The sequence below is a fragment of the Lemur catta genome, chromosome 11 (assembly GCF_020740605.2).
Source record: "Lemur catta isolate mLemCat1 chromosome 11, mLemCat1.pri, whole genome shotgun sequence".
NCBI lineage: Eukaryota > Metazoa > Chordata > Mammalia > Primates > Lemuridae > Lemur > Lemur catta.
This window is the reverse complement of record NC_059138.1, coordinates 23591599-23615152: the sequence shown is the minus strand read 5'-3', so window position 1 is coordinate 23615152 and position 23554 is coordinate 23591599. Positions and strand designations below refer to the sequence as shown.

At 37.5% G+C, this 23554-nt stretch overlaps 1 protein-coding gene across 1 annotated transcript; it reads right to left on the bottom strand.

Moving 5' to 3' along the window:
* Window positions 1-1878: 1878 nt before the first annotated feature.
* On the bottom strand, window positions 1879-23554 carry GPR37 (G protein-coupled receptor 37). Its single transcript, XM_045565551.1, has 2 exons — window positions 21840-23554; window positions 1879-3242 (listed from the first exon to the last, which is right to left on the bottom strand). Exons 1-2 carry the CDS (start codon window positions 22860-22862, stop codon window positions 2424-2426), a joined length of 1842 nt encoding a protein of 613 aa, XP_045421507.1. The 5' UTR covers window positions 22863-23554; the 3' UTR covers window positions 1879-2423.

The following is a 23554-nucleotide window of genomic DNA, read 5'->3' as shown; positions in this document are numbered from 1 at the left end:
ATTGTGGTTCAATCCCTTAGAATAGCTTCCTAATTGGTTTTTCATGTTCAGACTCTCCCCACCCAGCCTATTTAAACTGGTTCCAAATCGATGTTTCTATTGCAGAGTTGTGATGTTTCTCCAGTACTCAAAAACCTTAAAAACAAAGCCCTGTTTCCTGAAGGACTTCATCTAAACATGTTTTAAAACATAGCTCTTTGGCCTCAATGCATATTTTCATTACTGTCTTCCAGGAGACTTCTATGCACACAGCACAGAAGCCAAACTGGATTTTTCAATTATTCTACGATCACATGCAATGATTTTGCCCTCTATTTTTTTGTTAAATCAGCTGTCTCCTCCTGGAGTGTCCCTTCCTCACACAAGCATTCATGGACTCTTGAAAACTCACCTATCCAGTTTTCCCATAAAGGCTTTCATGCTCTCCTTCAATCAGACGTTTTTCTCTCTCTCCTCTGAACTATCACAGAACTTTACACATTCCCACAGCACCTAACAGGTCCCAGTTTATATCATAGTTGTTTATGTATTTGGCTTATTCCTTCCTCTCCATGCCACCACTGCCTAGTTTGGGGAAGGTCTGAGACTATGTTCTATTTACCTTTATTAACTGCAGGTAATAGCATAGAACGCTTCCTACATAAGGTGCTCAAACAATGTTTCTTGATTTATAAAGTTGACTAAATATCATGAAAGACACTGAGGAATCACAATTGTCAATCTGCTTGGCAGCCAAAACCTAGCTCAGGTGTTCTCTTGAGAAGTTTTCCAAAGACCCATAACAGGGATCTGTAAGAAGACAGTGGCACCTTGTTTTTAATTCTTCCTCAAATCCCTTAGAATACAGATGGGGGGGAAATCTCTTTGAAGAGTACTGGATTGGGAAAAGAGATAACCTGGGTATTTTCATGTAGTTAATCTGAGTTTTATCTGGAAGATGAATAGTCTGGGTCCAGTCTCTTTAATTTTTCTACCACTAAAGTTTAATGATTTTAAATAACATCATATTATAATCTGGAAGAAAGAAAACCCTGACTCACTCATGCTAAATACTACAGAAATCAACAAGTAGAAAACACATTTCCTCAGACATAAAATTTGGTTTCCCTATAATATGGTTTTTCTGAAGGCAAAGACATTCAACCACAAATCTTTGGTAGCCTTTAAATATCACTGTGTCACTAGGTCCCTGTCTCTGCCGTCTGAGTTAGACACATAAGCACAATAAGCATCCTATACAATTGCTGCAACTTGGAATCCTGAAGAGGCAAAAGAGGGGATACAGATACTTCAAATGGAGGGGTTAGTTTTTTATTGGGAGTTTATGAAGTAACAGTTTAAAGGTAGTATTTGATTATTCAAGTATTCTAATCAGGATTATAAATATTTTATTATTCCACTACTGTACTTTCATTCCATTAAAGAAATTAAGTTGTACAGATTTAATCAAGTTCATTTTTCAAAAGGAGAAAAATTAGAATTCAGAATGCTTTTCATAGGATTCATAAAGCTTCAGAGGAGGTCAGTGTTCAGAAGAAATCAGATAACAAGTGCATTGTATTTTATTCTTGATTCTGCAGATAATTCCTCATGGGAAAACCTATAGCTCTGCATGCTAGTTCAGAGGTGAACTAAAAAAAAAAAAAGCTTTCTTCCTACTCTGCTATTTATTCATATTTTATAAATATTAAGAAGTAATTTTACATCTATACCTGAATATTAAAAATACAGTTTTGTTTTAACATACAATATAGTTTTATGAATCATGCATATAAAATAATACTATTAGGATAACTTCTTTATAACATAGTGATTACCTGCCTTAAAGGAAAATATAAAACAGTAAGGCTGTTTTTAAATTGTGCATAGAACCAGTAATTGTGTCTTTAAGGCAATTAAAAGATTTATTGAATATTGGTTAAAAGTAGATTGACAATTATATTAAAGAATAAAATGTAATTTATTTGGTGCTACTTTGTGAATGCTTCTAAGTACAAATCCTCTCAAGATACCATATATTATACAATGTACTTTCAATCACAACTCAAACATAAAATAACCTACAAAAATCACATGGCTATAAGCAATATACAACAATTATATTTTTAAAATAAAGAAAAAAATTAGCAATTAATTAAGTTAAGGTGCAATAACTTTTTTCAGATAAAATATTAGCACCATACCAGATAAAATTACCTAAAACTCTTGGCCTCCTTGTTCTTCTTAAATAACTAAATATAAACATTTTTTTTCAAAGCACAAATATTAATTTGTAAAATCACTTCTACAGTAGTTAATATTTCTTTCTTTCTTTTTTTTTTTTTTTGCCTTTTCTCCTTGTAAGGAAAAATACGAAGTAAAAACTTTCACAGGATATGAAAATCAAACAAATAAACAAATCTGACCCAAGCAGGCACTCTCCTTCAGCAGTGAGTTCCGACAGAAGCAAAAGTGGACATTTCACGGCGTATGGTACTAAAAGGCGAGAGTTCCAGTTCTGTGGTGTATTCGTTGTCATTGTCATCACTGGTCACTGTCGAAGACTTCTGAATGCATTCCTCGCAGCAACAGCAGCAGCACTCCATAAAGGCCCGGCTGAAGGGTTTGCAGAGACAGAAAAGGAGAACTGGGGTGACACAGGACTTAAAGAACAAAAGGAACTGGCTGATGATATTAAGGAGGTCCATTGTCTGCTGTGAAACCCCTGTAGCCATGTAGGCCGTGACAATATTGCAGATGTTTTCAGGAATAATGCAAAAGCCATATAAAATGGTCAATGCCACTACTGTGCAGTTCATCTGGCTTTCTAGCTGAATCTGCCGCTTATTCCCTCGGGTACAGGCTTTCTCTGCTTTGCGGATTTTCCTTGCGGTCACCAAAGAGCAGGTGATGGTGAAAAGCGTGGGCAAACAAAAGTAACAGCCAAAATACCACCAGAGTCTCGCGCTGTCGTAGGTGAGCGCTAAAACGTAAATGGTGTCCGGTAAGTCAGGAGAGATCTTTATAATGCACCTTTCTGCAGGAGCCCGGCCGCCAAACCCCAAGTCCTCCTTGCTCAGCTGGCGGAGAACAACCTCCGGGAGGGCCAACAGCAGAGCGCCAACCCATATCACAGCCAGTTTGGCGGTCGTTGAGGAGCAGTTTTCGATCATTTCATAGTACATCTGCACGTTGGTGGCGGCGCGGAAGCGGTCTATGCACAGAGCGCATAAGGTGAAGGTAGTGACTCCGAGAGAGGCGACCTGCGGGGGGACATAGAATACATTTATTCTGGGCGTTCTCTGAAAGATCAAACCAAGACTGGTAAAACAGTGAGAAGAGAGACAGAGACAGAGACAGAGACAGAGACAGAGAGAGAATGAGGCATGGGTAACTGGGTTCAGGACTTGAGCTGAATCACTGTGAGCATAAAAACAGAAAGCAAATTGTAGCTGTTCAGCTGGTGAGGGGTCATCGGAGTGAGGAAATTTTAGAAATGGAAGGACCCATAAAGACCATCTATTCCAATACCATTTTATTATAGATAAGAACCCAGAGACCCTAAAAATTTCAATCACCATGAAAATGCCTGCCACTAGAAGATCCAGATAAGGAGTAGGTGTCGCGGAGAGTATCCCATTTCATTACCGCTGAGGATGGCCATATTTTCCAGAGTCAGGGTCAGTAGTGTGCCTTACACACAGCAAGCACTTTCGAGCTTATTGTTTCCAGTAGATGAGATGACTAGAGAGCTCCTCTAATTTCTCCTACGTGCAAAATAAAGTATTTTAACATTCTTTTCAAAGGCATGAATTTATGGCAAACAAGAAAGGGAAATCCTCCAGAGGCCAGTATCAAAGAGAAAACAAATTCTAAACAGGTCAGTGATCCCTCCCTGTCCATGCTGCATGTTTGTCATAAGGGCATCGGCCACTCCTCATGAGGTTTGATGTTGTTAATAGTTTTAGCCGGAAGGATGGGGCCAGGTGCCCCGGTACATGGAGGTAGGAGACAAAGCTGGGGGCAGTGTGGGTGGAGATTAGGTCAAAGACACCCTCACGAATTTGGAACTCTCCATATACTGCCCCCTTTAGAGGTATAAAGAGAAAAAATACGGGGAAACAAGGGAGAAGTTAGCTTGCCTGACAGGATTTGGGGCTGGGTGAGTTAGGGAAAAGGAAATGGCAAATTCTAACCAGGTGCTAGAACCTACATGGTATAAGGCCCACAATTCATACCGTGTGTGTGGCTCAGAAAAACCAAAACACAATTTAAAACCGTCCCAGGAATGCTTATACACTGTTGGCGGGAATGCAAATTAGTATAACCTCTACGGAAAACAGTATGGAGAGTACTCAAAGAACTAAAAGTAGATCTACCATTCAATTCAGCAATCTCATTACTAGAGATCTTTCCCTAGGAAAGAAAATCATTATATTAAAAAGAAACCTGCATATGTTCATGACAGCACAATTCACAATTGCAAGGATATGGAATCAACATAAGTGCCCATCAATCAAGGAGTGGATAAAGAAAATGTGGTATACACACACACACACACACACACACACACACACACACCATGGAATAGTACTCAGCCATAAAAAAGAATGAAATAATGTTTTTGCAGCAGCTTGGATGGAACTAGAGGCCGTTATACTAAGTGAAATAACATAGGAATGGAAAAACAAATCCCACGTTGTCTCACTTATAAGTGGGAGCTAAGCTATAGATATGCAGGGGCATTCAGAATGGTACAATAGAGATTGAAGACTCAGAAGTGGGGAGCGTTGGAGGAGGGTGAGGGAAGAAAAACTACCTATTGGGTACAATGTATACTATTTGGGTGATGAGTACACTAAAAACCCAGACATCACCAGGATACAATTCATCCATATAACCAAAAACCACTTGTACCCCTAAATCTATCAAAATAAAATAAAACAAATAAATAATAAAATCATCCCAGGCACCTGGTAGAAGCAAACCTTAATCCTCTCTGGAATACGGCACTTTAAAACCAGGCCACAGAGAAATCCCACAGATGGAATTCAAGGGAACATGGATTCACAAAATCAAAAATCACAATATGCAAGAATCAACCAGCCACTATGAGCTTATGTGCCAAAAAAAAAAGTTACAGAATCAGACCTAAAATAAGTACATTTATCATGAAATAAGAATGTTTATCAAATTTAAAGAAAAAGAATGTCTAGATATCCCAACCATAGACAATTTTAGATCAGAAAACTATTTGACAATGACCACAGGGAATATTGTATACAAAAAAGGCACTGCTCTTATATACATATGGTCGGACATCTAAAAAAATTGACAAAGGTTAAGAACCAAAAATATGTACCTATTTTTTCCACACTGAAGCTTTTCCACAATAATAAACACATGTTCCTAATGTAAACATGCTATCATTCATTTATCTATAAAATATGTACTGTGCATCATACACATACTCTAGAGGGGCACACAAATATGTATCCAACACAAGCACACATTTACTTACATCAACTCTATGCCAAGCACTACACTTGACATTGGGGTTATGGCAAGGTACAAGAAGCAGTCCTTTCCCTCAGGGAGATCATAGTCAACCAAGAGGAGGAGGATGGTTCTCAAAGGCACAAGATAAGCACAGCAATCACTCAGGAGTATCAAATTTACTTAAATATTTTGGAGGACATTTAAGTAATTTAATGTTTAATAAATATAGTCATTATTTATATATTTAAACAAAAACAATGAATAGAAGGTAAAATGCTAATGAGGTTTCAGATAAAACATGACACTAAAAGAATATGCCCAAAGTGGATGGAATGCTTTGGGCTGTGTCCCAGACACCTGGGTACATGCATTCACTCTCCCCTGCCTGCTGGTGGGAAGGTTTAAGAAGCATAGTTATTGGTCATGCCTTGGCAAAGGGGTAAGGGAAAAAAATAAGTATAATGTTCACATCTAATTTTTTTTAAACTCAAAGGGCTCATGTTGAAAAAAGGAAAACCATTTGTCACACAATTTTTGTACTCAAAACATTAGTTGTTTGTCTACTACATTCAAGCTGTCACCCTCCCTAGAACTATGGCAACTTGCCTTATAGATTCTGAGAGTTCCAATGGCAAATATTCTCTATTCTTCTTACATGCTATGCATCAGATAGTGTCCACTAGTTCTAATATGGAAAATAATAACAATGCATCCATCTTCTGACCACTCTCATAGCTATTCATAGAGATAGTCTGAAAATAAAAGTATAATGAAGGCTAACAATATGAAAAGCAAAAATGAAGAAAAAATATCACTAACAAAGCTCTACATCCGTGCAGATAAAGAGGTCATGATTGGGCTTACAACCACTATTCTTGTTCTCCAAATTTTTCGGAAAGTCTCCCATAAATACCCATACAAAAAACATCAATCTAACATGATTACCAAAAAAAAAAAAACCACCCCTACATTCACCTTTTAAAAGTTAAATCACAAATTAATAAATTGATCACACTGATGGAAATTTGTTTTACATCTATGCTGGAGGCACAAAATAATTCTAAAATTGAGGTCCACATTGTGCAACTGTCTTATGATCATATAATTTTTAATGTTAGTAACTGCCACACTTGGGGAAATCTGAGAAGGGCTGGTCATTTTCTGAAGGTCCACATCAAACAGTATCATGTGGAAGCTGAAGTACTTTATTTTATAGATTTTTGAAACTTTACATTTGTATATACATTTTTCAAATCTTTTGATTCATTTCTCTTAAGAACGTAAAACAAAAAATTTCTCAAGCTATCAGATGTACATAAATCCTCAGCAAGTCTTTCTGTGCCATCGTGACTGAGGCAAATCTTTGTGCGTGTTTCCCTGTTACTATCTATCCTGAGTCAGTTCACAAATAGAAAGCCACAAAGGTTTTATGCTATGCATTCTTTTGAAATTATGAATAGCATTTCTATTAAAGGAAAGCTCAGTAATATAGAAATACTGAAGACTGAGGAGAGGCAATCTGTTAGAAGCTCAGAACATCTATTTGCTTGGTAGTTTTCTATCACTACTTACAAAGAACACAATGCATAAAGGATAGCATCTTCTCCTCTATTAATCTCCCTAATTTTAAATCTAGAGATTTAAAAAACCTGGACCAATTCTCACAAGTGCTAGCATTTGTATACCTAACTCCAAGCTAGTTACAAAGCCTTTCGTGAGAGGTAACAGCAAATGCATGTGGGTGGACGTGTATTAAGAGTAAGATGGGTGGATTAGATTGCCAACTCCTTAGATATCAAAAGCTGTGCTGCACATTCACTCTTAATTAAAAGATGTTCACTGCCTCAAAAAGCAAGACAATGTTTTTTTAGGTTTTATAAGATTTCATCTCACAAGATAACAAAAGCCGGGACAAATGTTGAGCAAGATTTGTACGTATTCCAACTTTTTATTCAGGAATTCTTCTATTGTCCATTTTATCTGAAGATGCTCAATTCTTCAGTCACGTTCACAAAAGCCCTTAGCACCGAGTCATAACCTCAAACTTTTATGATCTTAGTCTTCTTGACAAATCATGGAGGGTCCTCCCCAGTTTTCATACACAAGTTTCAGAAAGCTCCAGTATTTCAGCCTCCTGTTTTCAAATTGTGCTTCTTTCTAATAGCATTCTCTGACATTAGGATCCAGCTAAAACAGCGTAAAAAGTCCAGAAAGGTCATAAGACCAACAGAGAGAGTCACTGAAGGAACCAATGAGGAAAGTAGCAGCACTGTCCCAGATGCAGAGAGTGCTTGGAATGAATGCAGTTGCTAACAGCAACTGCAGCCCAACTGCCAATCCTACACATACACTCTCTCCTGCTGCCATTGCCTGCAGGGATATTACTTCAGATATTTTTCTTTAAATTCACTCATGCACTAAATTTTATGATGTGAAAGAGCAAGAAATGTACAAAAGCCCTGCCCAGTACTTCCCCAACTTATTTAAAGAAGACTTTAAACATGTGTAAAGAATTAACTGCACACCTCATAAATGAATTGATGAAAATCATCTGAATAAATGGTGGTGGCCTAATTTCTGCTTACCCAGACATGAAATCTATCCATGTAATTATGATTCCTAGATGTTGGAGCAACATGAAAAGATTTCCATCACAATTTTTAAATATACTTGTTTACGTATAGCTTATTAAAAATTCTACCAAGATGAATAGTGCAATTATGTGCAATTATAAAACTGTATCATGAATGCTGGATCTTCTGCATTTAATGACCATATCTGATTGCTAAAATTCAATATCACTATGAAATATGCTCTTGGGAGTAAAGCTATTAAGCATTGGCTTAGATGGGTAGTTCTCTGAAGCAACATCCTGAGAGATGGAATGAGTAAGACGCAATCTCTTATTAATTAAACTGCAATGGGAGAAACAATTAACAGCAACAAAAACAGAACTGTAAACACTTTTAATAGACAAGACTATTAATTTTGAGAATTTCAAGATCGGAGGAAAGCTGAAAACAAAATTTTAACTGTTGGGGAAAATAAGATATTGAACATTTTGAGGGGATTGGCATCAAAACACAGAGATGGCAAGGGAATCAAAATAAACAACTCTAAGGTCTTTCTTTCAAACAATAATATTCTGCCCTTATTTGTATCCCAGAATAACCACAATAAAGCTCTTTCAGCTCCTGTCCAGGCGACGTCCAGAGCAGTAAGGCTTTGGGCAGCTACAGCCACAGCCACCTACTGCAGTGCTCCGGGGCACAGGGGAGACACAGGACAAGTTGAGGCTTGAGAATTCATGCAGGGAAGCAGCAGCTCCAGTGCCAGAGTGTGGGTTTAGGGTCACTCTTCTTCATCACCCTTAAACTATTCCCATTTAAGTCTCATTATGTCTTTATTGAACTCTGTATCAGGTTAATGCTGTATGTGTATATATGTGTGTGTATTTTTTTTGAGAAAGAACCTATAAAATATACTGTGCTTGCTATTAGGAACAATGATGAATAAGGCATGAATTTTGTCCTCAAGAGGTTTAGAATCCAAGGCAGAGTTTCTTGACTATCTACCACCTGCTACCATGCATCCAGCAAGTTAATTTATGTATAGAATGACTCATTATAGTCTATAGACAGATAAGTTTGACTATCACAATTCCTGGCATGTTTGCTGTGACTTCGCTTGATGTGGGACACATCCATGTATGCCTCGAGAGTGTAGTTGAGAATCACTCATTTAACAAGATTGTAAGACAAACATTATTTCAAAATATCTTCTAGGGAAATTGCTTTAGAGGCTGACCAAATTATAAAACCTTCCATGATATATAGTTGTATTTCAAAAGACATGTTCTAATTCTTTTCAAATATCATCTATGTCTGCCTTAGTCTATTAGACTAAGACAAACTTGGGATTGGCAGTTTGAACTATTTGTTAACAATCCAGGACAGTAATGATTTGTATTTTAACTGAGAAACACAGTTAAATCTGTGGGATGAAAGGATGCTGCACAAAGGCAAGAAAACTTGAAGACCACCCAGAAATCATGTTTCAATGTGCTTTTTGTTGTTCCAGACACATACACAGTCTCATAAAGTTGTAAAAAGTTTGCTTCTCTGTAGGAAAAAAGAAAATAACCCAGGAAAGAATGCCATTAGCTTTATATATTACTTTAGTTATATATAAGATCATTTAATGTTTCAATGGATTGCTTGAATTTTCTTTTATGTGCTAATACATTTTAAAGATAAAACTTATGCTATTTCAATATTTGTTCACTTGGAGATTCATAAAGTACATGAGAATAAATGCTAAGGCCTCAAATCATTTGCATAATAAAATATTTTTATTATATTCTATGCTTTAAATGTTTTACTAACTCAAACTAAACTTCACTTTGAAGTCATGTAAAAGGGTTTATTCCTAATTACAGTCAAATTGCAATTGGTTCAAGTTTAATGACTCAGATATTTCAAGTGACATTCAATATCCTGACAGATGAGTTCTCATCTTGCCCTTGCCTCAGTTTCTTTAATAAGAAGCAAGGTAATATGTATTTCTCCCCTTATTGTGGATGCTGAGAAGATGAAATGCCATGAAAGTCCACTGGGAAAAGAAAAAAGAAACCTACAAAATATAAGGATTTTGAAAATATAGTGGAAGTTGTTGTGAATGGCTTCTAGAGTTACCTTTTTAATTTTGTTACAGCAAAAAACAGGTAGTTTGATAAGGATAACGAAATAGCACAAATATAGTCACTTGCATAGAAATGATGTGGTTCTTTATCTAATACATTGTCACCACTGGCAAGACTGAATTTAGAGAAACTCAACTCAGTAGTTGTGAGAACCACAGATAGACCACAGCTTTCAAATGTTTTGTCCCTCTGTTAAACTTGTATTTATAAGATCATGAATTCCAAATTTTTGTTCAGCAACTATGCTGCTCAACTTAAGACAGCTATTTTATATCACTGATGAGAAATTAACCCAGCCAGTAAGGTATATGATAACAATGACTTCGGGGAAAGATTCAGAGTGAAACTATCTTTTTCTATAATAAGAAAAAAATGTATTCCTCTTTCCATCACAAGTTAATTTTAAGGTCAATGGTTTCCTAGGTTTCTGTTAAAAATAAAACCAAAAGAAACTTATAAGACAAAACACTTAATAATTAAGGTGGAAAGCATACTTTATAAATCAAGATATAACTAGATTTCATTATCCCCACTGTTCAAGTTACTAATTCAAAGCAAATATCAGGCCCTGAGGAAACCTGGCCTACCATTTTCACTTTGTACTACATTAAATACTTGTTCATTCAAAATGATATGAAAAAACAGCAAAAAGATGGTTTATGAAAAACAGTAATCAATCGAAATATTGTCTTAGTTATTTCTCCCTTTCTCAGAAGCTTACTGCAGACAAACAAGGAAAGAAGAAACCATTAAGAATGAGAATAAGCTGTGACACACAAAACACAGATCACATAAAGTACAACATAAAGTAAATAGTATCTTTTGTTAAACCTTCTAGTACAAAAACTGACGAGGAAAAAGAGACCAATGTACTTCACAGCAACATTTCCTTCATATAACATTGAATCTACATGCTTAAGTACGGTGAAGTGACTGAAATACACTGATTTTTATAAAATAGGGAAATTTCTAACCAAGGTCATGACAACTTCACTCTAGTCTAACATTTTACATCAAAACAATGTTTAAACACATCTATTTTTGTGTTGTCCTTTGTTTACAAGTAACCCTCAAAACAAGGGCACTATTGTTAAGAAAACCCATTCATTTGGGCCATGAAAGATAATCTATTATAAGTCAGTGGTTACAGGTCTAAAAACCAGAAAAAAGCAGGGTGAGCACAGGGTAGAGTTTCCTTTGAAACTCTAAATGGCTTGAGCCTTTGACTTCTTCTTGTATTTTCCATAATCCTTGTCCTTGTAGCACTTCAGGGCAACTTCCAACCAAACAGATACTTCTTTGGATACCAGTTGGGGGAAACACATTTATCAGAGCCACTGTTTATCAGACTGCTGTGAATAAGATGACCTTTATCAGCAGGTCTTCATTTCAGAGCACATGAAGATGATGATACCATGCAGTGACACACATTGATTAGTGTTTCCACACCAAAAACAGAGTGAAGAAATATCTGTCTTACCCTTACAACTACATAGATTCTAGATTATCAGATTCTATACAGATTCTAGTTATCAGCCCTTTAACAGATGTATAGAATGCAAATATTTTCTCCTACTCTGTAGGTTGTCTATTTGCTCCAAAGATAGTTTCCTTGTCTGTGCAGAAGCATTTTAATTTGATCCGGTTCCATTTATTTATTTTTGTTGATGTTGTGATTGCTTTAGGGGTCTTCTTCATAAATTCTTTGCCTAGGCTGATATCTATAAGAGTTTTTCCAAAATTTTCTTCTAGAATTCTTATGGTTTCATGCCTTAGGTTTAAGTCTGTTATCCATTGTGAGTCAATTTTTATGAGAGGTGAGAGGTGAGAGTTGCAGGTACTGTTTCAGTCTTCTACATGGTGCTATCCAATTTTCCCAGCACTGTTTATTGAATAGGGCTTCTTTTCCCCAGTGTATTTTTTTGTCTACTTTGTCAAAGATCTGATGGAAATAAGAGGATGGTTTTATATCTGGGTTCTCAGTTCTGTTCCATTGGTCTATGTCTCTATTCTTGTGCCAGTACCATGACGTTTTGGTTACTATGGCCTTGTAGTATGGCTGGAAGTCTGGTAAATTGATGCCTCCCAATTTGTTCTTTTTGTTTAAGATTGCTTTTGCTATACAGGGTCTTCTCTGGTTCCATACAAAATGTAGAATTATTTTTTAACTCTCTGAAAAATGATGTTGGTATTTTAATAGGGATTGCATTGAATCTGTAGATCACTTTGGGTAGCATAGACATTTAAAAGATATTCTGCCAATCCATGAGCATGGTATGGTTTTCCATCTGTTTACATACTCTGCAATTTCTTTCTTCAGTGTATCGTAGTTCTCCCTATATAGGTCTCTCACATCCTTAGTTAAACATATTCCTAAGTATTTTATTTTCTTTGATGCTATTGTGAAAGGTACTGAATCTTTGATTTGATTCTCAGCTTGAATGTTATTGGTGTATATGAAAACTACTGATTTGTGTGAATTGATTTTATAGCCTGAGACTTTATTGAATTTTTTTTATCAATTCCAGGAGTCTCTTGGTTGAATCTTTGGGGTTTTCTAGATATAATATCATACCATCAGCAAAGAGCGATAGTTTGACCTCTTCTTTCCACATCTGGATACACTTCATTTTCTTCTCTTGTCTGATTACTCTGGCAAGGACTTCCAGCACTATGTTGAATAGAAGTAGAGATAGTGGGAAACCTTACCTGGTTCCAGTTCTAAGCAGGAATGCTTTCAATTTTTCCCCATTCAGTAGAATATTGGCTGTGAGTTTGTCATATATGGCTTTAATAATTTTGAGGTCTGTCTCATCTATGCCTATTTTGTTAAGAGTTCCTATCATAAAAGGGTGCTGAATTTTGTCAAATGCTTTGTATCCTGCAAAACTAAGCTACTTATATGAGGGAGAAATAAAGACTTTTCCAGACAAGCAATGGCTAAGAGAATTTGCAAAGACCAGATCTGCCCTGCAGGAAGAACTCATACCTGTATTATACACTGATCAGCACAATAGACACCCACCAGTGTAAAATCACCCAAAAGCTAAAGTACAGACCCTAGATTCCACAATGGCTCAAGAGGTAAAACAAAACAAGAAAGGTCTACCCAATAGGATGAACAGAAATCCACCCCAAATGTCAATTCTCTCAATAAATGTGAATGGCTTGAACTGCCCACTGAAGAGACATAGGCTGACTGAATACAAGCCAAGAATCTGTTGCCTCCAGGAAATGCATCTAACCCACAAGAACTCATTCAGACTCAAAGTGAAGAGATGGAAAACAATGTTCCAGGCAAAGGGAAACCAAAAGAAAGCTGGTGTAGCCATTCTCATATCAGATAACATAAACTTTAAATCAATAAAAATAAAGACAAACAAAGATGGTCATTATAAAATGGTGAAGGGAACAATTCAACAAGAAGACTTAACAATCCTAAATATTTATTTACCTAACACAGGAGCACCCAGATGCATAAAGCAAATCCTACTTGATCTAAACAAAATGATAAACAGCAATGCCACAATGGCCAGGGACTTTAACAACCCACTGACAGAACTGCACAGATCCTCCAAACAGAAAATAAGCAAAGAAACAATGGACTTAAACAGAACTCTAGAACAAATGGGCCTAACACACATCTACAGAACATTCCACCCAAATAACACTGAATATATGTTCTTCTCTTCATTTATTTCTATTTTACCCAGCCTATTTCATTTATATGTGATTCCCAATATCATGCAGAAAAATATTTTGAAACTATTGTTGTCATTATTGCCTCACTCTCCACCTTCTATTCTCTTGCATAAGCTTGATAACATGCTTTTACTTATTTTAAAAAAGCAATTATGACTATTTACAAAAAACATATTCTTCTAAAATGTCTCTTGATTTTATAAATCCTTTCTTTCCCTTTATAGTCCCATCTTGAATTAAGATTTCCTACTAATTATGATTTCTGTAGCACAGTATATTCCTTTTACAGTTAAAAATTCATTTAATTACAACCTCTCTAACATGTTATAATTTAACTATAAATCTTCCCCGTGTTCATCAATATAAAAATGCAAATGAAGATTAGCATCATTTTGTCCTAAGATATAAGCCATCTATTGGAATCAACAGGACTAAAGAAATTTTTTATATTTTATATTTATTTTTAGTAATCAAAAATTCACTTCAAAATGTAATATTTTTTCCAAGCCCACAGTCCAGTCTTCAGTCCTTGGTATTATGATGTTCCTAATCAATCTTAAGGTGTCCTGAAATTTAAATTGTTGTCCTAGGGGTTCTGATGAGTTTCCAAAAGGAATAACAAATTTTCACCTATTCCCCTTGTGACTAATGATATTGATTTGCATGATGATGAACCCAAACTAAAAACAAAATTATTTGTAGTTGGGCAATTATGATTTGAATGATATTGAGAAACTATATTTTAAGACAATATTTGTTGGCTTTTTATCAAAATTTCACCATCAGTAGTCTGTTAAGGAAGTAGTCTTTCTTCATTCAATCTCTTTATAAAAGGCAAATATCTCTAAATCTCACATCTTGAAGTGAATTAGTTTATCAGAAGCTTTTCCTATATGAGAGAGATTTGAACCAAGGAGGAGACAATAAAGATAGGAGGAAAGGCCCTCAAGTGGGAATTGATGAGGAGGGGACTATTTTGTAAAACAAAGTGGCAGCCCTGAGTAGAGTCATAGACCTAATGAAAATGACTCATTCCAGGCAGGGATCAAATCAATGACCCTGGCCTCATTAATGCTATGAACCATTCAAATGTACACACAGATAACACTGAAAATTATCATAAATTCACAAAGTGAAAGTATTCTGTCTCAGGAATAAGCCTGGCACTAGGATTCTATACTGTGTTTTATGGATGCTTTATGGAAAATACCTACCCCTACTTTGCAAATAGGAAGACCCCATATTTGAGGTTGCAGTAATCCATTCTCCACTCTACTCCCAAAGTTTTAGATGAGATCATCTTTTCTGGCACAAAGAATACTATCCTAATTGGGATATTTAAGAGTTAGTCTTGGCAACAAGGTTGAGTTAATTATGGCACATTGGCAGGTCGATTCTTTGGAAGCGAACCGACAGGAGCATCCCTGGGGGTTGGAGCAGAAATGCAATGCCAAAGACAAACCTCATTGCATAGTTGCCTGCCCATCCCTCTCCTCCCACAGTCTACAACCCAGACACGGGTCCATGTGCTTCCAATGGGATGTTATTAAATCTAGTTGCAGAACATAAGAAAAAAGCTATTACAGGTGGAAAAATTCTATCAAGGTCCATGCAGTGTGAGGGCGAAAGGAAAGGTAGATTCCCACTCACTCAGCCTTGGGTGGACTCATAAGCTCAGATCTGGTTTACTTTTGCAGACATATTTGCTTCCTTTTTTCTGTTGAAAGATACTTTGCTGACATAACCAGATACCTCAGAAGCCCTCAGAAACTCAGGATAAATCCTTACTCTGATTATATGTTTGAGAGATTAATCCAATTCTTGGGTAAGTCCATTCTTTATGCTTTCCTTTCCCTCACTCTACAATAAGGTCTAAAGTATCTCCTTGTCTGTCTCCCTTCCTAGGTTCTCTAAAATCAAATTAAATAATATGTATGTTTTTGATATTTTCAGAATAAAAGGACTCAGTTTAATATAGTGGTTATTACATTGCCAAATAAACATCCGTTTAGGTAAAATTTTAAAATGTAATGTATTCAATGTCCTTATAGCTAATAAGGACTAATAATTGTAAAGCAAAGATAGTTACCCTAGTCATTAACACAAATTATATATATTAAAAGAAATTTCTAGAACTGACCAATCTGCTGAATTATCTTTCTAATTATTATTATGGTCTTCCTATCCCAGGAAAGCTAAAGAAAGCAAGAATTAAAATATTTTCCTAGCTATAATTTTGCATCATGGATCTAGTCTGTACAGGCATTTATGAAGATTAGTAGTAAGAATATAATTGAGAAGAATCAGAGGGAGCACAGTTACCATAAATTTTTCCATCTTCGGGCATAACCAAGTACAATTATGAGCTGACCCATTCCAGGGCCATTTCTGAGCTTCCATAATGCTCTGTTCAAACCTCTATTATAATTTTCACCATGTTATGGAATATTATTTTACTTTTTTGTAACTTTAATAGTAATCGCTCATCTATGATATTTATCTTGGAAACTTTTTCCCTTCTTCCCCTCCTGCCTTCTCCTCCTGCCCACTCCTAACATAGTGCCTCACATAGAAGAAAAGCCCAATAAGTGAATAAATGAATGAATGATGACAAATATGGAAAATGATTATAGAAAATAATAAATTATTCAAATTGTTCCTGAATCAGTTATTGAGTGCTGCTTTGTTATATATATAACCCTTAAAAGCTGAATGCCAGATACTATTTCTAGAAAGGAAGTAAAGAAAAATCCATGTTCCTGTTTATACTTCATTGACAGCTTTAGAAACGGATACATTCTCATTACAATCAATAATTATAGAAATTAGCTGAATTTTTCTTTTAAATAGCATAAAGATTTCATTTCTTAGGTAAGCCCCCAATTCAGTTAAATTCACCGTACACCATTCAGGAATAGAGTTATAAATAAAAGCATACTCTAAGAAACTGCTTTTTCTTTCCTGCTGGAGTCACCAGCTAAATATTTTCATTTGCATGGGGATGCAAAAAATGATTACAAAAAGATTATTGAGAAGTCATAAGATATTTGTTAATCATCATTCTTATATATTGAATATATTTTCCCTGAGAATATTATTAGTATCTTTCAAATTACGCATAAAACTGTGTGTTCCCACTTAAAAGTCCAGTAGAACATCTAATGGCTAATCCACCACTCAAGGAAAATTTACCATCTGCCATGATAAATGCGCTATTACTTGAATGCAGGAGTTGTAGGGAAATCTGTGTAGAATTGTAGAGCTTTATGGCAATGTCATCCTCAGCCTCCAGCACCCTTCCTTTCTTTCTGTTCAGTACTAGCTACAATCTAAGGTAATGAAAGAGCCATTTGTTTCACTCAGTTTAAAGCCAGTATTTCTAAAACCATCAGAGAAGCCGGCTCTTCTCATCAGAAAAGATTCTAGACTTATCACAAATTATGCCCAGACCAGAGGCCCTGGTTCCCTTTATTCACCCTCCACCCCCATGCAGTAATCTCATATCCCAGTAAAACAAAAGTACAGTCAGATCCGGGATTACCTTAGAACTATTTGAAGCCTTCTGCCCTACCACACACCATGAAAGTATTAGTTCTTTAAAGAGAAGCCTAGATCATTCAAAATCCCCAATTAGTGTCTAAACAGAAGCAAAATATTTGACAGTTGATCTGGGTCAGATGATACACTGACTCCAACTGGTTTCCATCAAGTAATGAGCAAAAGAGCTGTTCCACTCCTGTATTCAATGCCTGAGTTACTTGGCTTCAAACATTGGTAGATCCTTAAGCAAATGGTATAATGAGGAACTCCTCTGTGATTCTCCTATTGTAATCTGCACCCAGACCTCCATATCCGACATATACACACATACAACACTATATATACACAACTGTTGCTTTGAGTATGGTTTTTTCTCTGGTGACTATGTGGTAACGTAGTTGAAAGTGATAAGTCTTATAAGGATGGCCATCATCCATCCAGATTTTCTTTTCTCCTATCCTTCTTTTCCTACCATTCCATTTGCCCTTGGTCTTTATGAGATTTATCACTAGGCCATAAAGATGTCATAATCCTGGAATAGAAGGGAAGAGGTCATCAGCTATAACAGTTTCCAGCACATTCCTACTCATAGTAATATTAAGCATCATAAAACTCCCTTTCTAACAATAGACCCTGGAAGCTGGGTGCTACCCTCAAGCCTTAAGCCAACAAACTGTTGAATGCAAATTGCAAAGAGTCCGTAGTTTCTGCTAGAAAAATGTCTTCTATTTTTCCATATAAACCCAATTCTTCCCCAAATTCCATTATCCTCTTCAGATTATGGTAAGACTCAAGCTATAGCAAAAAAGAACTGTGGTAGAAAAGAAAAAAGAAAGCAAAAGAGAAGATGAGAGATAAAAAATTAAAAATAAATAATTGTGGATAAAATTTAAAATTAACTATGAAAAATTAAAAATAAAAACATTGTAAAAGGCTAACCTCATTATTGGAAAGATCGTAATTCCTACATTATACAGCAATATGAGAGTGCATTTTTTTTAAAAAAAGGAAGAATAGACAATAAATAAAATAAATATGAGACAATAAAAAGTAAAGAAAAGGCAAAATCTAGAAATATGAAAAGAAACAAAATGTCAAATATTTTTAAGAAGTCCTGAGGTCAAGAAGTAAACATATTGGAAGGGAATTTGGAAAAAGTTTGAACAAAAGTAATGTATTGTCCTTCAAAATCATACACACTGTGATTTTAAGAATATAAAATGAAACATAATTTTTTGATCATTAAAATAATCATGTTTGGCACATTAAAAAGTGTAGTTGCCTCATATTAATAGCAATTTTAAAAATTTTAATCAGGTACTGACTGTGGAACTTACTGCCAGTTTATATAAGAAACAACATGAAACTCAAAAGAAGCCATACATTTTATCACTTAACAAATTATGTTAAATGGCCTTTTATTTTTTCCTGTCTAGTAGACATAGAAATATTTTTTAAAAGATACCAAGGAGCAGAAAGGAAAAGAAAACACTCACTGGATACAACTTTTACCTTATACATGTTTGTCTAATCACCAAACATCAACATGAAGCATTAAGACTAAGGGTCTGGTGGCCACTGACTAGGTATATATCCTTAGGGTGGTCTTTCTTTTCTTTGAGCCTCATGTTTCATCTTTAAAATGAGGGGGCTGGATTAGAATGCCATTTATTTCTAATTTAACATTAGAATTCAAAAACCACTGTAATAAATGCTGTGGTTTGCTCAATCCCAAAGTCCTTCAAGAATGAAGCATTGATTCTCCCAATTGCTGGGATTGTTGGTAGTTGACAGCTCCATTCTTGGGAGCAGCCTTGCATCCAATGAGCAGCTCATTAAGAGATATAAAAGTTGGTCCCTCTTGCCTCAATGCAGGACTTCTCTGAATGGCCACGCCAGCCCTAGAGTTCCTCATGGTGTCAGCTGAGGTCTTTGTGGCAATTACATCACAGTTCAACTTCTCCCTCAGCCCGATCCTGCTTCCTTTACTTCCTCATAGGTTTTGAACCTGAGGGGACACCCCAATATACTTCATACCCCAAATAAATAAATCTCCATCACAAGGTCTGTTTTTTTAGGAACCCAACATGGGACAGACACTAAATCGCTCTTACTTCTGTGAAAACAGCAATGCCTCCTGGAAGCAGAAATGCTTTAGGTTCACATTTAGACTAGCTATAATCAGGAATTATGAAACCAATACTATTATCCAATAGTTATTTTTATAAAACATGGTAAAACATTAAAAATGTATTTCAGAGGAATAAGGAGTAGAAATATGGAAACATTACATATTAAGATTTTCATTCACTACTCTAACAAGTAAAGAAATATATATTATAATCTAATTTTTCAAGGGAAAAAACCAAATGAGTGAATTTTTTTGAAGCCTTTGCTTCTCTAGAAAAAAATAAAGACTAGTACCAATAACTGCAAAATAGAAAAAGCTATAAAGATGGAGGGAAAGCTAAGTAAAATACAGAGTAAAAGAGAGATTTTTACTAACAATAAAAGAAGAGGTAAAAAACAAAATATTCTTAAGGAGGAGAAAATTAATCTGAAAATGAAATACAAAGGAAAGAAAGTAGTATACATTTTTTAAAATTCTCAGAATTAGAGTGAAAGAAAATTAAAACATATGTTATACCATCACTCAAAACTCTTCAGTCTCATTAAACTAATCAAAGTTTTTATATTCTTTCCTGAATTTTATAGAATTCTTGTCTTTTAAAGTTTTCATCCAAGAACTTGTAATTTGTTTTCTTTCCTCAATTTCTTTTCTCTTTCCTCTCTACTGTTTTCCCCTCTGATATATAAAAGTTTCTACATGTCTAGTACATCTTCAGTAAGACAAGCCAAAATATTTCTCTTAGTGGGGTACCTCTCCTGCCCACTTTGTAGTTTACTTTTTGTCTCCTTCTTGCATAAGTCTATTTCTTCTGCATTATTCAAACAAATAATCAGAGAAATCTTAAATGGAAATTGACCTTAAAAAGGTAAGTGGTAAACAGACACATATTCTCTAACATAAGTTTAATGACCTCCCTCCACAATTGAAAAATGACCTGTCTACCAAATAAATTAAATGTTTCAGAGATATTTTGAGCTTGGCAACAAGAGAAATCTTGGTAAAGTAGCAACAGCTGATTTAGTAGTCATGAAATGACTCTGCATCTGATCTCTGTCAGGATAACAGAGGGTCTTATTTATTGTCTCTTGCCTCGGTCCTTCTAAGTAGGTACTGTTTTCTGTTTGCTTATCCCCTAGCTTTAGGCCCTGGAACAATGTTGAACATAGTGTCACTGGCCCTGGTGCCAGACAGGATCAGGGGCTCTGAAATATTTACAGTTTCCCTTCTTCTGCTTCCATAAATGAAATGGACAGTCTGAATGGAGAAAATCAAGGGCCAGCTGGCTACAAATACAACTGGCAGCAAAACACTTGAGCCCCATCCAAGAGCTGGTGTTTAAAGAGAGGCCATTTAAAGAGCAAATTCCAACTACAATAATGGTTCAGGACACTAGCTGTACGATGAAGCAGTAAAATTGTACTCAAAATGACTTTCATTTTCAAAGTTTGGAACCTATTACAGGCCCCCATCTTTTAAAGAAATTTTTCAATCTTAGCGCCAATCCCTTAAAATAGCCAATTCTTTATATCCATACCACATGACAAATAATACTATATACTTTGATATGTTAAACAAATTCTGTGCCATGGTGGCCAAAGTCTTATTTTTGCTTAATTTCATTCATGCAAAAACAAATAAAACTGTTAGACAATTGAGAAGGAAAAAGCGAAAAACCAGAAATGACAACAAGAAATTTAGATAGCATAGCATGGAAGACAGCCAGGCACTTAAACTAATTTGATAGGTTATTAATATATCATGAAGCCAACTAACAAGCAGAGGCAGATTTGCTTTTTTAAAAGATAAAATATTACTCCAACTTTGGTATTTTAAAAAATGCAATAATCTTCTTGGGGGAAAAATCACACTGAAGCACTAGAAATCTAGTAGATAAACGCTAATGATTTTTTTTCCCTTGCTGGGCTCTGATATGACAACCGTGGGCTGGCCATTTATTTAACCCTAGAATCTCCGATAGGTGCCGAATCAGAAATATGCATAACACCATATTCAGAGAGATAGATGTATAATACAAACAATTCTGTACACTATAAGGTCATCAGTTTTTCACAGCCCAGGATCAGATGAATTTGAAGGCGATGTAGCAAAGCAGCCTCCTTTTATATATACATACATGCATAAATGATTGGAAAGAGAAATGGAGGCGGGACCTAGATAAACTGCAAAGGACTTTAGCCAGGTAGGTGCATCCAGAAGCAGTTCTTTGATGCTACAATCCTGGAAATGGATCAAGCCAGTAGCCTGAGACCCCCTGGGAGGCATTACCTCTATATAGGGCACAATTTTGCAGGAGAAATCCTCCAGCAGCCACTTCTTGGTGAGCTCGTGGAAGATGACGAGCGGAAGACAGAAGAAGATGATGAGAAAGTCCCAGAAGGCCAGATTGGCCAAAAGGGAGTTGGAGATGCTCCGCATGTAGTAGTTGTGACACACGATGCACATCACCGCCAGGTTGCCGATGATGCCGGTGCCAAAGATCACCACAGACAAACACATGACCGCATAGGCTCCGTATGACTCCTGGGTCAGCGGGTAGAAGGGGTTCTTCAGTCTCACGCGCCGGTTCGTGCTGTTTCCCCGGCGGGGACCCCCGCGCTCGTGGACCCCTTCACCCGAGGACCCATTCTGGGCCAGCGCCCTGCCAGGAGGTGCAATCGTCCGCCCTTCGTGCCCCGCCAGTCCACTGCCCGTCTTGGATAGGGGCTTGTGGCGGGAACCCTGGAGTTTCCTGGCTCTCCTTGGCCAGTAAAAAAGATCGCTGGCTCCGGGCACCGTCTTCACACTCTGCTCCTGGCTCCACCCGGAAATGCCAGCGCCTCTGGGACCCTTCTCGTCTTCCTCTGAGATCTGAAGGAAGAGCTGGAAGGCCGTAGGGTCCCCTCTCCCCAAAGTTTCAGGGGGCTCCTGACCGCGAGCACCTTTCCACCTCCAGGGGCCAGGCGGTCTGGTCGGAGGTCCCGAGGGGTGGGCTGCCGACACCTCCGCCCCTCTCCCGCCACCCGGGTAATCGCCTGGGGCCGCCGGGAGGTCCCAGGAGGGCGCGGCGAGCACCGCTGCCTCCGGCTTCTCCCAGGGCGCACGGACTCGAACAGCGTCTCTTGCAGAATTTCCCGGTCCCCAAGCGTCCCTGCTGCGGCGCTCGATCAGTGTAGCTGAACAGCCTTCCCCCCGACAAGTCTGGTTCCTGGCTGCAGGGGCGGACCCGCGGGCAGAAGAGGCAGAGACCTTGAGCAGTAGCAGAAGCAGCAGCCGTGACAGGCGGACGAGAAACGCGCCCGTAGCCCGCATGGCTTGGCAAGGGCGCACCCGGCAGCCGCTGCTCCTGCTTAGGACCGACACCTGCTGCCTAAGTTACTGCTGAGAGTTAGACACATGTCACATACTCACCCCCGCCCGGGCAACGGGGGACCGGAGATTACCAGGAGGGTGGAGGATGGGTCTTGGGGTCCCGCACACACTCCTACAATCCTTCCTCGTTTGGCGTCCCGTGCATTTCTCAGACGAAATCCAATCCGAGCGAGTGTACCCTCAACGTTCACAGAGGGAATGGCTACTCTCGGTGGCCGACCTTGCAAAGTTGCAATCAACACCTGACTCTTGATTAATGTTGCAATTGAGGAAAACCGAACGAAGCCCCACGCTCCTCCCTGCCTTTGGGTGGTTGCCTTCTTGTAACAGTTGCTCCGCTTATTTACAGCCTTTCCGTACTCCTTTATCCAGTTGCGAGCCAAGGTCTCTAGAGGGAAAGAAAAACAAGTCCCCCTCTCCCAGACGACTGGCAGTCACAATGCCTCTCCCCGCTCGCTGGAAACAGGTTGCAAACAGCAGACTCAGCGCTGATGCGCAAGCGAAACTCTTGCCCCACCTAACCCCAGCGACTGGAGACGCTACTGCCACCGAGGAGAAGCGGGATTCCAACCCCCCGGCCACTGTCAAAGTTGCTTCTCCTCCAGCTCAAAGTTGATGAGAGGGCGTCGCGG